This window comes from Monodon monoceros, unplaced genomic scaffold (genome assembly GCF_005190385.1).
Source record: "Monodon monoceros isolate NGI ecotype Baffin Bay Population unplaced genomic scaffold, NGI_Narwhal_1 Super_Scaffold_15, whole genome shotgun sequence".
NCBI lineage: Eukaryota > Metazoa > Chordata > Mammalia > Artiodactyla > Monodontidae > Monodon > Monodon monoceros.
Window position 1 is genome coordinate 11,405,551 of NW_021703771.1, and position 14,460 is coordinate 11,420,010.

The 14,460-nt window shown below is 36.6% G+C and overlaps 1 protein-coding gene across 7 annotated transcripts in view; it reads left to right on the forward strand.

Moving 5' to 3' along the window:
* The window catches only part of SENP6 (SUMO specific peptidase 6), a 98,940-nt gene extending 88,305 nt beyond the window's left edge, over nt 1–10,635 (forward strand). For all 7 annotated transcript variants that reach the window (XM_029223608.1, XM_029223605.1, XM_029223606.1 and 4 more), the window contains 5 exons: nt 2,447–2,550; nt 4,371–4,459; nt 6,154–6,222; nt 6,321–6,471; nt 10,120–10,635. In XM_029223608.1, coding sequence (XP_029079441.1) covers nt 2,447–2,550; nt 4,371–4,459; nt 6,154–6,222; nt 6,321–6,471; nt 10,120–10,326 — 620 coding nt within the window. In that variant the 3' untranslated portion in view covers nt 10,327–10,635. The remainder of the gene's footprint in view (nt 1–2,446; nt 2,551–4,370; nt 4,460–6,153; nt 6,223–6,320; nt 6,472–10,119) is intronic.
* Nucleotides 10,636–14,460: the final 3,825 nt, after the last annotated feature.

Genomic DNA, 14,460 nt, shown 5'->3' on the forward strand with positions numbered 1-14,460 from the left:
TGATCAGTAATTTCATACAGTTTAATGTGAATTCAAGTTTAAAAAATGAATTAAAGTGCATGTCTTAGAGCAATGGGACAAACAAAGCCTTAGGACTTCCTTCATATACACAAACCCCAGAAATTCCTGGTGGCTCTCTCTACAAGTTAATGTTCTACTTGAGAAATAACCTGTTAAATTTGAGTAAATATACCCATAAATCCTAATGGAGACCAAAGTAAAGAATATCTGTTGTATGTAGTTTGCCCTTTTATAATATCTGTTTATTCTTCTATTAAAAAGTATAGTTTGTGCATTTGTTTTGTTTTGTTTTTAGTATGTGTGTAACTTTATCGACTATATCTTCCTTAAAGGAAATTAATTTACCTTTATTGTGTGTGATACACTGGCATTTTTCTATTCTTTTTCAATGCTTATCTTAATCCAATGACCATAGTGTCCCACAGTTTGAAAAATGGTTCTCTAGAATGGGTCTGTATTTTTCAGGAACGAGCTCTCATATCTTTCACCAGATGTTTCCAAGGCATCACTCACCCAAAAGTACATTGAATTAGAGTGCTCTCTAGAGGAGCCTTTACTGCCTTGGAGAGGATGGCTAAGCCGTCTATCCTAGATAAAATAATGACGTATCAGAAATGAGGATAAGGAGAGCTTGTAAAAATTTTTGTGATTATGATTAATATCTTAGTGATCTGTTTCTATTTGGTCTGGGAGTATTGTTGACAGGACTTAAATAAAACATTTAACATAATTTTAACAGTTGAACATGTACAGAGTGTTGACTGATGTCGGTTGACATGCTGCAGTAAATAAGTGGAGTTGTATCTTGCCACGGGGATTAGGTTTTTAAGGTCAACTGTAGGAGAATAATGTCTGTTATCACTACTTTGATTTGGTGTTTTTTCAGTTGGGCACCATTTGAAGTAGTTGTCTTGCTCTGTATGGTACATGAAAAATGTGTATTTTTAAACTCTACAATCACGCTTGGTTTGGCATCTTCAGGTGATCTCACTATGTGAGAAAAGCTCAGGAAATGGGACTGATTGGGAGAACAGCTGATGGAGTTATTGCCTCTCAATTTATACTAGGGCATTTGTTTACTGAACGAAATAGTTGAAGAAATTGACTACACTATTTAAATTACTTTTCTCCTTTTTTGCAGTGCACACGTATTTCATTTTTATAAGGTTCATGTTTATATGACACAGTTTCTGTGTAATAGGTATAGACAGGAATACTTCGCTGCAAAAATAACTTGATTGTAGTGACTAGCTCTTAACTGCCTGAGGATTTGGACAAGTTTTATTTAAATATAGGTGTTTTTGCTTCAAGAAAGCATAAAAATACAGACTTTTGAAAGAGATAAATTGAAAAGGTTATTCTTTGCGTGCTTTATTATTTCAAATAGTATGTTTTCGATCACAACATTTGGACTTTTATATATGTTAAATGTATTTTTCCAGGAGCACTTTTATCTTGCTGCTTTCCCATCCTGTCTTGCTTATATTAGTATTCTTTTGCCCTTTTAATAACTTGTACCAAAATAAGTTAAATCCTGTTTAAAATACCTTGAAGTCATGCTTTTAAAAACTTGGAAATGGTATGCTCTATAATAAACAATATTTGTATATTTGGCATCAAAGTTCCTGATCAGTTTTCATTATTTTCTGGTAAATCTTCTGTTTCTTTAAGAAAATCATTGATTTTTTAAGGATTTAGATTCTTGAAACAGACCTTTAAAAGAATTCATTTCAAACATTTCTACGAGTCATTTATTTTCATACTGCCCAGCACCTACGTTGGCTTGTGTCATTTTATTTTGTTGAAAAGTCTATGAATATAACCAAACATGAAGGAAAAATATACAGAGTTGAGGAACTCATCCATAACTACTATCCTAGCATAATTATTTTCATTTTTGTATTTTTTTAAATTATTTGTGCAAAAGCAAGCCTGTTTTACTTTGTTTTAATCATGTTCTTTTAACTTGTATAATTTTCCATATTTTCACAATTTTAATTTCTCTAGTGTACACAGTATTTCATTTTATGTTCTACGTTTGCTAACCATTCCTGTTATTGAACAATTGAGTTGTTTTCAAACTATTGTAGCTTCTGTTATTAAAGATACCTAGCATACGTAGCACAAAATCTTTATATATATATACGTGTATTTAAATATACATAAATATTTAATAATATAATTGATACCTAGTGTTTAAAGTTTAATAAATTTTAGGGTCTGAGTAGTAGAAACAACTCTGTAGATGACATAATCCAGGTTTTTTACTTAAAAGTAACTTATACTTGTGATATTTACATGCCAAGACAGATTTTGTATTCGTAATTACTATGCAGTTAATTACTAGCATTAATTTTAACATCATGTACTGTAAGTTATGTGTGTGTTCTTTTTAAAAATTATGTAATGTTTCTTATTGATACAGATGGCTTAAGCAAAATCAGACTAAACTACAGTGATGAATCAGCTGAAGGTAGTAAAATGCTTGAAGATGAACTCATCGACTTCTCAGAAGATCAGGATAACCAGGTGAAACCTAACGCTTGGCAAAAAGTTCTAGTATTTTATATAACTGAAAGGTTCTCTGGGCTTCCCTGGTGGCGCAGTGGTTGAGACTCTGCCTACCGATGCAGGGGACGCGGGTTCGTGCCCCGGTCCGGGAAGATCCCACATGCCGCGGAGCGGCTGGGCCCGTGAGCCATGGCTGCTGAGCCTGCGCATCCGGAGCCTGTGCTCCGCAACGGGAGAGGCCACAACAGTGAGAGGCCCGCGTACAGAAGAAAAAAAAAAAAAAGTTTTTCTTTAGATTTTTATAGGCGATTACTTCAAATGGTTAACTCATGCCTTCTGTACTTGGATCTCATCTCACAACACAAATTTGCTTTTCAGTTCAGAAGTTGCCAGGATAGATGTATGAACGTTGTTTCATTTTTTGTTTTGGGGTTTTTGTTTGTTTGTTTAGTTTGCCATTGAGGACTAAACTAATATCACCCACCGTGGAAAGTTTCCATGTGAAATGGATCCTCCCGCCGCGACCCAGCGACCGCCCACCACCCCTACCGCACCCCTTTCCGTTGCTCTTTTAAAGCATTTGTGCGCCGTGCTTAACCTTCGGTCTTACTTAACACTCAGGAGGCAAGTGTTCACATTTTCGATTATGTGGTGTGTGGTGCACGAACACAGCAGAATTACACTATTTTTACCACCTGTCTAATGATTTTTTCTTTCATCTAATCTGCTGTATATGCATCATGGCAGGAGCAGATCATATTTAGTTAAAATTAACATAGGTCGGCTCTCATATTTCCTTAGAGTCTTGTTTGCCCTAATAAGCTTTATTAACACCAAGAATAAAGTATATTTTTGAAAATATTTTATAACTTCAGTTAAACAGGCATTTTCTACTGAGAGAAAAGCTTATTCCATTTCCTTTTTCTGCCTCTTCCTTAGTTGTTAAGACAAATTTTGAGTTTATCTAGTAGTAAAGATAACTTTGTACTGCACCATTTTTCCTTTTTGCTCAATCCTCTTGTGAACAAAAAACATTTTTGTGATGTCCCTTGGTCTACAGTGCGTGGCTATGAAATACAGTTTTTCTTTCTAATATATACAGACACATATCTGGATTACATTCAAGGTTTATAATGAGCACTTCACATGCTCCTTTTTGGTCATAGCAGTTACGTGAACTAGTTAATCTAACCGTGTATTACTACTATTATCATTCCTACTGTTGACTGTTTCATTCAAAAGGTTGCCAGAAGCTTTCCCACAGGACAAAAAAAGCTTTGTTTGTTTTACATTCAAGGTAATCAGTAGAATAAGACACACTATCATAAAGCTGTCTTCTCTCACGTGAAGTGGGTAAAGGGTTTTGTCAAGTAAAACAGTGTTTCCAAAAACCCTTTAAATGTTTCTGATATGAAAAAAATTTTTGTGTGAAAAGATGATAAATATAAGTCATTCATGTCCTATTGTGAAAACAGTTGTTTTAGCCAACAAATTAAATTTTTGTAAAAATACCTAAAATCAGAGCCATAATGTTTGACTAGAGAAGAATCAGTCATGGTATACTTCGTCTTTAAAAATTTAGATTGAGTAAATAGATGTAACAAGTTTTCTTAGACCTCTGATTGATGGTTTCTTTCATTAAGATGCCTGTGTTGTAGTGTTACATCATTGGAATCGAGTGACGTAACACATTTTCTAATGTCTGATCACCTAAACAGAAAAATATTTTTTTTACATATTTGCTACAAGGATTTTTATCCTCAATAGTGCTATTTTGTTACGTTATTAGTAATTTAGATTGTATATTTTCAATACTAACAGTAGGCTCTCTTTTACAGGATGACAGCAGTGATGATGGATTCCTTGCCGATGACAACTGCAATTCTGAAATAGGACAGTGGCATTTAAAGCCTACTATCTGTAAACAGTAAGCATTAACCGTACATCTTGCAAACTACATGATAGTTTTTTTTTTTAACTGTTACTCTTTTTTTTTTTAATTTTACTTATTTTTGGCTGTATTGGGTCTTCATTGCTGTGCGCGTGCTTTCTTTAGTTGCGGAGAGCGGGGGCTGCTCTTCATTGCGGTTCGCAGGCTTCTCATTGCAGTGGCTTCTCTTGTTGCGGAGCATGGGCTCTAGACGTGTGGGCTCAGTAGTTGTGGCGCACGGGCTTAGTTGCTCCATGGCATGTGGGATCTTCCCAGACCAAGGCTTAAACCCATGTCCCCTGCATTGGCAGGCGGATTCTTAAACCACCGCGCCACCAGGGAAGACCCTACATGATAATTTTTATTCACGTACCCTCTTAGAATAAAACATTAACCATACTGTTTTAATTAAAACAGGTATTTAAGCAAAAATCACAGAAGCTTTCAGAGTCAGTGAGGAAAATTAGGTCCTGCCCAATGTCCAAGGTTTGAGTTGGGGAGAATGGAAATTATTTCAGTTCTCCATTTGCCCATTTTCCATGTCTGTGCGTGTGCATAGAAAACCACTACTCCTTTTGGATATATAGTGATTTGGAGCAGGAAAGGACAAAGAATGTCATTCAAATTCACATCAGTAACATGGGAATTGGAGTTTACACTGGTTCCATAGCTACTGTGTGAAGGCTGTGGAGTGACTTAAGGCAGTCCTAAGGGACATGTTCCAGGTGGGAAACCCAGGGAATTCCCTGGCAGTCCAGTGGTTAGGATTCTGCGCTCTCACTGCTGAGGGCGTGGGTTCAATCCCTGGTTGGGGAACTAAGATCCCGCAAGCCGTGGTGCAGCAAAAAACAAACAAACAAAGAAACAGATGGAAACCCCAAATTGAGAGTGAGTCTATTTTGGTTCTCAGAAGTACATGTTCTGAGATCTTGCCAGGGTCTGCAGACTTCTTAGGCGATGAAGTAGTACCTATTTCTAGACTTCATCTCTTTTGACTTTTTGTAGGAAATCTTGTCTGAAACTCCATTAATAGCATTTGAAAAGCAAACTTCATTTATAAAGGAAAACATAGAGACCTAGAGCAGTTGAGAGATTTTTTCCAAATCCCATAAAATGTTAGCCAGGAAGAACCTAGATCTTTAATCATTTCAGGACTTTTTGCACTACATTAGACTTCCTCACTTACTTGGGTTTAACAACAAAATTTTAAAAGTTGAGTATTATTTATACTGAGTGTTCTGAAGTGGAACCTCGCCCAAAACACTGGATTCTAAACTAATTCTTTTATGTGAAGATTACCTGATTTTTTTTATCTAAAATAGATTTTAGTTAAAAATGGGATTATTTTTCTTCTACTTTTGCATGGTCTCACTTTTGGTAATTTGGAATATGCAGATGTTCAAATTTTCAGAATTGTTTTGACTTTCTACTAAATTTTTAAGTGTTTTTAGGAACTTTGGTGAACTATATTCATAACTTAGATATGATTAAATTATTACTCTTTAATTCAGTATTTAATATAACCATGGATAGTTAAGTATTATTAGGGTGTTATCCGCCCCCCCCCCAGCAAGTTTTACTGAGTCATACAAAGTGAATTTTTAAGGTTTGAAATTTTATTGTTAATGTACATCTTTTTATGCCTTTTAAACATTATAAAGTATTAATATTTGGTCATTTCTACCGTATAGACCTTGTATCCTACTGATGGACTCACTCAGAGGGCCTTCTCGGTCAAATGTTGTAAAAATTCTAAGAGAGTAAGTTCAAAACTCTACCTGTACTTTGTATTCTGGTGGGAATGAGGAACTATGTATATTTATATGTATGTATTCTTACTATATACACATCATTGCAGGTATTTAGAAGTGGAGTGGGAAGTTAAAAAAGGATGCAAAAGAAGTTTTTCCAAAGATGTTATGAAAGGCTCTAATCCAAAAGTACCCCAGCAAAACAACTTCAGTGATTGTGGTGTATACATATTGCAGTATGTAGAGAGCTTTTTTGAGGTGGGTTTCAGTTTGTTGGATCTGATTTAATAAATAATAAAATGGTGTGTTTGATCTCATGTTAGTGTAAAAAACACAGTAAGCAAATATTCTGAAGAGATTGAAAACTATTGTTTCAAGAATTATTCCAAGGAGCAAAGACTCTTAAATTGGAGAATTTTTAAGGCATAAAATAAAAATGACCATACTCCATCAAATCCAAGGCTTGTTGACCTCATTACTCATCACTAATCAGTTCCTCTCCACTGGCTCTTTCTGCCTTAAGAAATCTCTCCCACGATTCGGGCTATATCTTTTACCTTCTTTTCTCCCCTTCACAGATATATTTCTGGACAAGTGTTTATATTCATTGTCTTCATTTCCACAAATCCTATTTGCTTCTCAAATCTCTATAATCCGGCTTGACCCTCACCCTTATATTGAAATTGTTCCTGACCTCGCAGCACCATTTGATACTGTTTTATTCCTTCCACATAACACGTTCTTCCTTTGACTTCAGAGGTACAATACCATGCACACCTCCCTTGGATATTCTTTTTTTTTTTTTTAAACATCTTTATTGGGTATAATTGCTTTACATTGTTGTGTTAGTTTCTGCTTTATAACAAGGTGAATCAGCTATACATATACATATATCCCCATATCTCCTCCCTCTTGCATTTCCCTCCCACCCTCCCTATCCCACCCCTCTAAGTGGTCACAAAGCACCGAGCTGATCTCCCTGTGCTATGCGGCTGCTTCCCACTAGCTATCTATTTTACGTTTGGTAGTGTATATATGTCCATGCCACTCTCTCACTTCGTCCCAGCTTACCCTTCCCCCTCCTTGTGTCCTCAAGTCCATTCTCTGCGTCTGCGTCTTTATTCTTGTCCTTGCCCCTAGGTTCTGCAGAACCTTTTTTTTTTTTTTAGATTCCATATATATATGTGTTAGCATACAGTATTTGTTTTTCTCTTTCTAACTTACTTCACTCTGTATGACAGACGCTAGGTCCATCCACCTCACTACAAATAACTCAATTTCATTTCTTTTTATGGCTGAGTAATATTCCATTGTATATATGTGCCACATCTTCTTTATCCATTCATCTGTCAGTGGACACTTAGATTGCTTCCATGTCCTGGCTATTGTAAATAGAGCTACAGTGAACATTGTGGCACATGACTTTTTGAATTATAGTTTTCTCAGGGTATATGCCCAGCAGTGGGATTGCTGGGTCATATGGCAGTTCTATTTTTAGTTTTTTAAGGAACCTCCGTACTGTTCTCCATAGTGGCTGTATCAATTTACATTACCACCAACAGTGCAAGAGGGTTCCCTGCTCTCCACACCCTCTCCAGCATTTTTTTTTTAAATTTATTTATTTTATTTATTTATTTTTGGCTGCATTGGGTCTTCGTTGCTGCATACGGACTTCCCCTGGTTGCAGTGAGCAGGGGCTATTCTTCATTGCGGTGTGCGGGCTTCTCATTGCAGTGACTTCTCTTGTGTGGAGCACAGACTCCAGGCACGCGGGCTTCAGTAGTTTGTAGCACGCGGGCTCAGTGGCTGTGGCGCGCAGGCTCTGTAGTTGTGGTGCACGGGCTTAGTTGCTCTGCAGCATGTGGGATCTTCCCAGACCAGGGTTTGAACACGTGTCCCCTGCATTGGCAGGCGGATCCTTAACCACTGCGCCACCAGGGAAGCCCTCCAGCATTTATTGTTTGTAGATTTTCTGATGATGCCCATTCTAACTGGTGTGAGGTGATACCTCATTGTAGTTTTGATTTGCATATCTCTGATGATGAGTGATGTTGAGCGTGTCCTTTCATGTGTTTGTTGGCAATCTGTATATCTTCTTTGGAGAAATGTCTATTTAGGTCTCCTGCCCATTTTTGGATTGGGTTTGTTTTTTTGATGTTGAGCTGCATGAACTGCTTGTAAATTTTGGAGATTAATCCTTTGTCAGTTGCTTCATTTGCAAATATTTTCTCCCCTTCTGAGGGTTGTCTTTTCGCCTTGTTTATGGTTTCCTTTGCTGTGCAAAAGCTTTTAAGCCCATTTGTTTATTTTTGTTTTTATTTCCACCTAGGAGGTGGGTCAAAAAAGATCTTGCTGTGATTTATGTCAAAGAGTGTTCTTACTATGTTTTCCTCTAAGAGTTTGATAGTGCCTGGCCTTATATTTAGGTCTTTTTTTTTTTTTTTTGGCGGTACGCGGGCCTCTCACTGTTGTGGCCTCTCCCGTTGCGGAGCACAGACTCTGGCCACGCAGGCTCAGCGGCCATGGCTTACAGGCCCAGCCGCTCTGCGGCATGTGGGATCTTCCTGGATCGGGGCATGAACCCGTGTCCCCTGCATCGGCAGGCGGACTCTCAACCACTGCGCCACCAGGGAAGCCCACATTTAGGTCTTTAATCCATTTTGAGTTTATTTTTGTGTATGGTGTTAGAGAGTGTTCTAATCTCATACTTTTACATGTAGCTGTCCAGTTTTCCCAGCACCACTTACTGAAGAGGCTGTCTTTTCTCCATTATATATTCTTGCCTCCTTTATCAAAAATAAGGTAACCATATGTGTGTGGGTTTATCTCTGGGCTCTCTTGGATATTCTTTACAGTTATCTTGACTTCTTCCTCTTCTTCATCCACCACGCATGGTGCCATAAGCCCTGTGAATTCTGTCACTTAGTGTCACTTATGTTCAGTTATTTACCCCTGCTACCACTAAGTCCATTTCATTAGCCTCACTATTCCAAACTGCTGCACCAACCTCTGACGTGGCCTCTTGCCTTGTATTTTTCACAATTGTTTTCCCAAAACCCAAATCTAATTGTGTTGCTTTTCTGCTTTAAATCTTATAATGGCTTCCTGTTATTCTTGAGTTAAAGACCAGAATCCTTCAGTGGCCTGCATCATCCAACTCCTGTTCAAGCTTCTAGCCTCATTTCTACCATTCTCACACCAGCATTCTACACACCATCCCCCTGGATGTCATTCAGCCTCTCGTGTTGTGTCATATTGTCTCTTGCCTCCAGGCGTTGGTATATATTTCATTACCTGGAATACTCTTCCCTGTTGCTTCCGTCATTCCTTATTTGGCTAACTCCTACTCATTCTTCAGGTCTTAGCATAAACATCACTTCTTGAAATTGTGCTAAGCCCTTAGATATGTATTTGCATAGGACTCAGCTTCTCCTGCCTTAATACTTGTCATATTCATTGTTTTAATTGTTGAGTTATCTATCTTGACTGGAGTTAGCAATCACTTTCATAAGGCACCAGGTAGTCAGGTAGGAAATACTTCAGGCTCTGCGGCCATACGGTCTCTACACTCGGTTCTGCTATTGCGGCATGAAAGAAAGCATCCACAGGCAGCATGTAGATGAGTTACTGTGGGTGTGTTCCAATAAGGCTTTTATTTACAAGAACAGGCAACAGGCAGAATGTGGCCCACTAGCTGTAGTTTGCTGACCCCTGATCTAGACTATAAGATCTGTAGGCAGAAACTGTCTTGTCTTACATCTCCAGTGCCCAGCACAGTGCCTGCATGGAATAGATAATGAGTAAGTACTGATTTTTTTCATTTCTTCTGTGGAATGCTTTTGTGATTGAAACCAAGATACTTTTTATTATAGTTTTCTAAGGTGCATTTAATGTTTTTATTTTCAGAATCCAATTCTCAATTTTGAACTGCCTATGAACTTGGAAAACTGGTTTCCTCCCCCAAGAATGAGAACAAAAAGAGAAGAAATCCGAAACATCATTCTGAAGTTGCAGGAGGATCAGAGGAGCAAGGAGAAAAAAAAGCATAAGGACACGACAGAAACATCTTTAGGCAAAGGAGCAGAACGATATATCAGTAGCATCTCAGTTTGACCATTTTTGATGCTTGTCAGTATTGCCTTCAGCAACTGAGTGACTTTCAAGGGTATAGACAATAAAGAACTGAAGTGCTCACTATGCAGTGATTTGGAAATGTTAATGCTTGTATAATAAATGTCATATAATTTCCAATGGAGTCTGTATGAAATAAAAGTCTGTAAATATGTCAATGAGGCCAATTTTTCCAGCATTTATAATTATTTTTTTTCACTTGTTAGGAAGCTGTTGTTATGTATTTTCTGTTAATAGTACTTAAAACTGCAACTTCTAAACACAAAATAAATAAAAAGAAAATATTTATAGGAGGAGATGATTAAGTTGATATCCTTTAGTGAGATTGTATTAAATTCTTCAGTGGGTGTGTATCTATGATAATCTTTTGACCTTTGCATTTGTTTTTAAATAACTTGAAATGTGAAAATAAGATTAAATCAAAGGCATTTTGAACATGAAAGACATCCTCATATGTTTGTATAGCAGGAAAAAGTAACAGCTTTTAATTCAGACACTCCCTTGTGTTTAGAGAACTTGGCCCCAAAAGTGTAATAAATATTTATAGTTTTACTCAAACATTTAAGAAGAAGCAGTATTTAGAGCACGTCAAAGAAAAATAACTTTGAATTATACTACTAAATATTAACTATACTTTATCATACATTATTGTCAAGTACATTTCTGAAGATGTCAGAGACTCAGGTTAAAACTATTTTGGTAAGTACAACTTGAATTTCAAATATCTCATGTTACCTTTCTATATTATAGCTTAAAGTATCTACGATCTGTGATATAGTTAATTGATAAACATTTTTAACCTGTGAGCACAGGAATTTAAATAGGAATTTACTATTTTTTGTAATGACTTTTGCTATTTTATCATTGCTCATTTTGTTCTTGTTATTTTGATAAACAGAGTATCAGACTTCTTGCACCTGAGTTTTTTAGTGTAAATTATTTTTACATGTAAAAGTGCTGTCTTTAATCAGTTGCATAATGCAGAAAAAAATCTCCTATATTGAATTCCCCTTTAAAAATACTAAAATGTGATGGTTTTGATGACAGATTTACAACTCATGTAGGACTCTTGCATATATCTGCTGAAACTGTTATTTTCAAATGAAATGTTGCACAGTTCTTTCGAATTAACTTTGAGATGTGAAATTATATATTTTAAAGGTCATTTTTTTGTTAAATAATTTAAAAAGCACATATAACAAACATAGTTGAGAATAAAAGGAAGACCGTTTTTCATCAGCAATTTATTTTTAATCTGGCCATTTCTGGCATTGAAACCAACATTTTAGACTACTTACTTGGATTTAATAAAGTCCATGGATGTGTTTGGGGCGGATTGTGGGTATTGTTAACAACAACCAAAAAATATGTATATATTTATATTTAGACACACTCATTAAGGGAAACATTAAAATGTAAGTTTAAGGAACATCACCATTAGTGGTACTGATTATGGATTTGTTACTTTGAACTGTCTTAACATTTTTATTTATTATTACATTATTTCTTTTTAAGGAATACCCTAGAGCTCTTAACTCAGATATGAAAAGAGTTTAATTTTATTATTTACTGAATATGGACCAAAAAATGGAAATTTTTTAAAACCTGATAGCAGTAAGCAAAATTGGCATATTTAATTTTTTTACTGTCCTGTATTTTGTCAGAATTTGAAGGTACTGAAAGAACTATTCTGAAATGCTTGTTTTTGTTTCAATTTCTAATGGTTACATTTTGCACTCTTAATTTTTGAAAAGATAAAAAGATAACCTGTTCCTTGGGCCAATTCAGTCAATCACGTTCTGACACATGAAAAATTCTATTTTTTAAAAGTTATGCTAATGGCTCTGCTTTGGAGATAAATCTTTGGAGACTGCCAGGTTGAGCTCCTGAATTAGACTTGAGACTCTTTCTTCGTTGTTTATGCGCATTTACTTGTTAATTGTGTACTCTGGTACTTTTATATGTGGTTTAAAGTGGGTATCAACCTTTTTAAATGTATTATTAGTGCTTAGAAGTTGTGAAACAGTTTTAAAGCTTAGAGGTTTGTTACTAGATGCTGAAACTGCATGACGAGTATCTGGTGTCTTAACTAATTAGATAGATTTGTTGTATTTGTTTTCTTGTTGGATAGAATAACAGTTAATCATTTTTAGAAGAGTTTTAGATTACTTGCCATAAAATTTGTATGTGTCTTAGCTCTTGGTAGTTTAGGAGCAAAGGTGGCATTTAACTAGTCCTTTTCCTTTGATGTTGCTAAGACAGCTGAAAACTTAACGGTATTATTTCAGATTCACATAAACCTAAATAAGTTAAGCATAGTAACCTGTGCTTAAACTATTAGTCAATTAAATGTAGGAGGTCTTATTTGAAAGGATAAAATAATTAACTAAATTATATCTTGCTTTAAGTCACCAAAATGAATTCTGTATTTTTTTCTTTAAAAAACTATGATCTCCGAAAACTGTAAGATATAAAAAGAATAACAGGGCTTCCCTGGTGGCGCAGTGGTTGAGAGTCCGCCTGCCGATGCAGGGGACGCGGGTTCGTGCCCGAGTCCGGGAAGATCCCGCGTGCCGCGGAGCGGCTAGGCCCGTGAGCCATGGGCGCTGAGCCTGCGCGTCCGGAGCCTGTGCTCCGCAACGGGAGAGGCCACAACAGTGAGAGGCGCGCGTACCGCAAGAAACAAAAACAAAACAAAATAACAGTTTTAATTTCCCAGAGATTAAAAATTAAAGTCTCAGAAAATTCACTGAAGAGGAATAATAAAGAATGTATTTTAATATATATGATCAAGAGTTGGTGGGAAAAAAGCTACTGGGATACAGTGACAGAAAGGGTAATATAGTTAGAAGAAACAATCTGTAAGAGATGAGGTAGTGTAGTGCTGCATATCTAGAAGAGGTACAGACAACAAGGTGGCTCTGTAGTAGATTGCTCTGAGGACAGAAGGAGAAGGGAGAGATATTTGGGGGAGGATACTACAGCCTGTCTAGCCAGGGAACTATCAATGGATAGTTGAGGGCAACCGAACTCACAGAGGCCAATACCAGACCCTATCAGGAAATGTAAGCTACTGAAGAATGTCCTAAAATACTCCAGCAAGACTTTCTGGTGCATTTGTTGTTTCCCTACTCCCGAGAAGAAGAAAAAAAGTTAGGAGAACTGCTCTTTGAAACTTAAATTTAACCACAGAGGAAGTATTGGTTGATCAAGTGGAAGAAATGTGTACCTTGGGGGGAAATAGACCTCCCATCTTAATTCTGATAATCAGATCAAGGAGTAATGGTAGAGAGCCCTAAAGTGCTATTCAGGAAATCAGAGTGCAGTGTACTCAGAGGAAAATACCACAGACCTATGGCCTGAAACAGAATGAAAAAAGCTAAAAAGGCTGGAGGTCTTCACTGTCTTTATCACAAATAACAGTTACGTTGTGCTTATTGTAAAAGATTACAGTGAGGAACATACTATCCAAAACAAGGATTTTCTAGAAATGTTTATCAGAATCACCTGGGGAGCTTTTCAGACTACGCATGCAATACCTAGGGTCTTAACCCCAGTGATGCCATGAATTTTCAAATAATTCCTCAAGTAATTCTATTATGCACTTCCCACTGATGTAAAAGGATCAATATTTGTCCCTGACAACTTTCAAGTTGCTGGTCCCAAAGGTAATGAGGCTTGTCTGCATTTTCTTCTCTCAGATGCTGTAAGATAGCCCTTTACCCCCAACTCCCAAATTCTCATTAAGAACTTGATGGGTAAACTTAATAAATTGCTGTTACTAAGCCTTGCAGAATTATAAAGAAATTATTAAGGTACTCAAAGGTTAGAGACTGGCGGATACCTTGTTAATCAAAAGGCAAAAAGTAGATTCTGCAAATTGTAAGATAGAACATCAACTCTTGATGAGATTCTAAAATGGATTAATAAATGGATGATTTGTGAACTCTTAATGGTCACCAGGAGTTATGGGATCACTATAACCAAGGTGGTTTTATATTTTCACTAGGATTCTGAACCTGTCAATCTGTAGAGTGCAGCCAGACTAGCAGTTCTCAAAGTATGTTTGCTAACTCTAGTTTTGAGAGATAGTTATAAGTTCTGTGTCGAATAAGT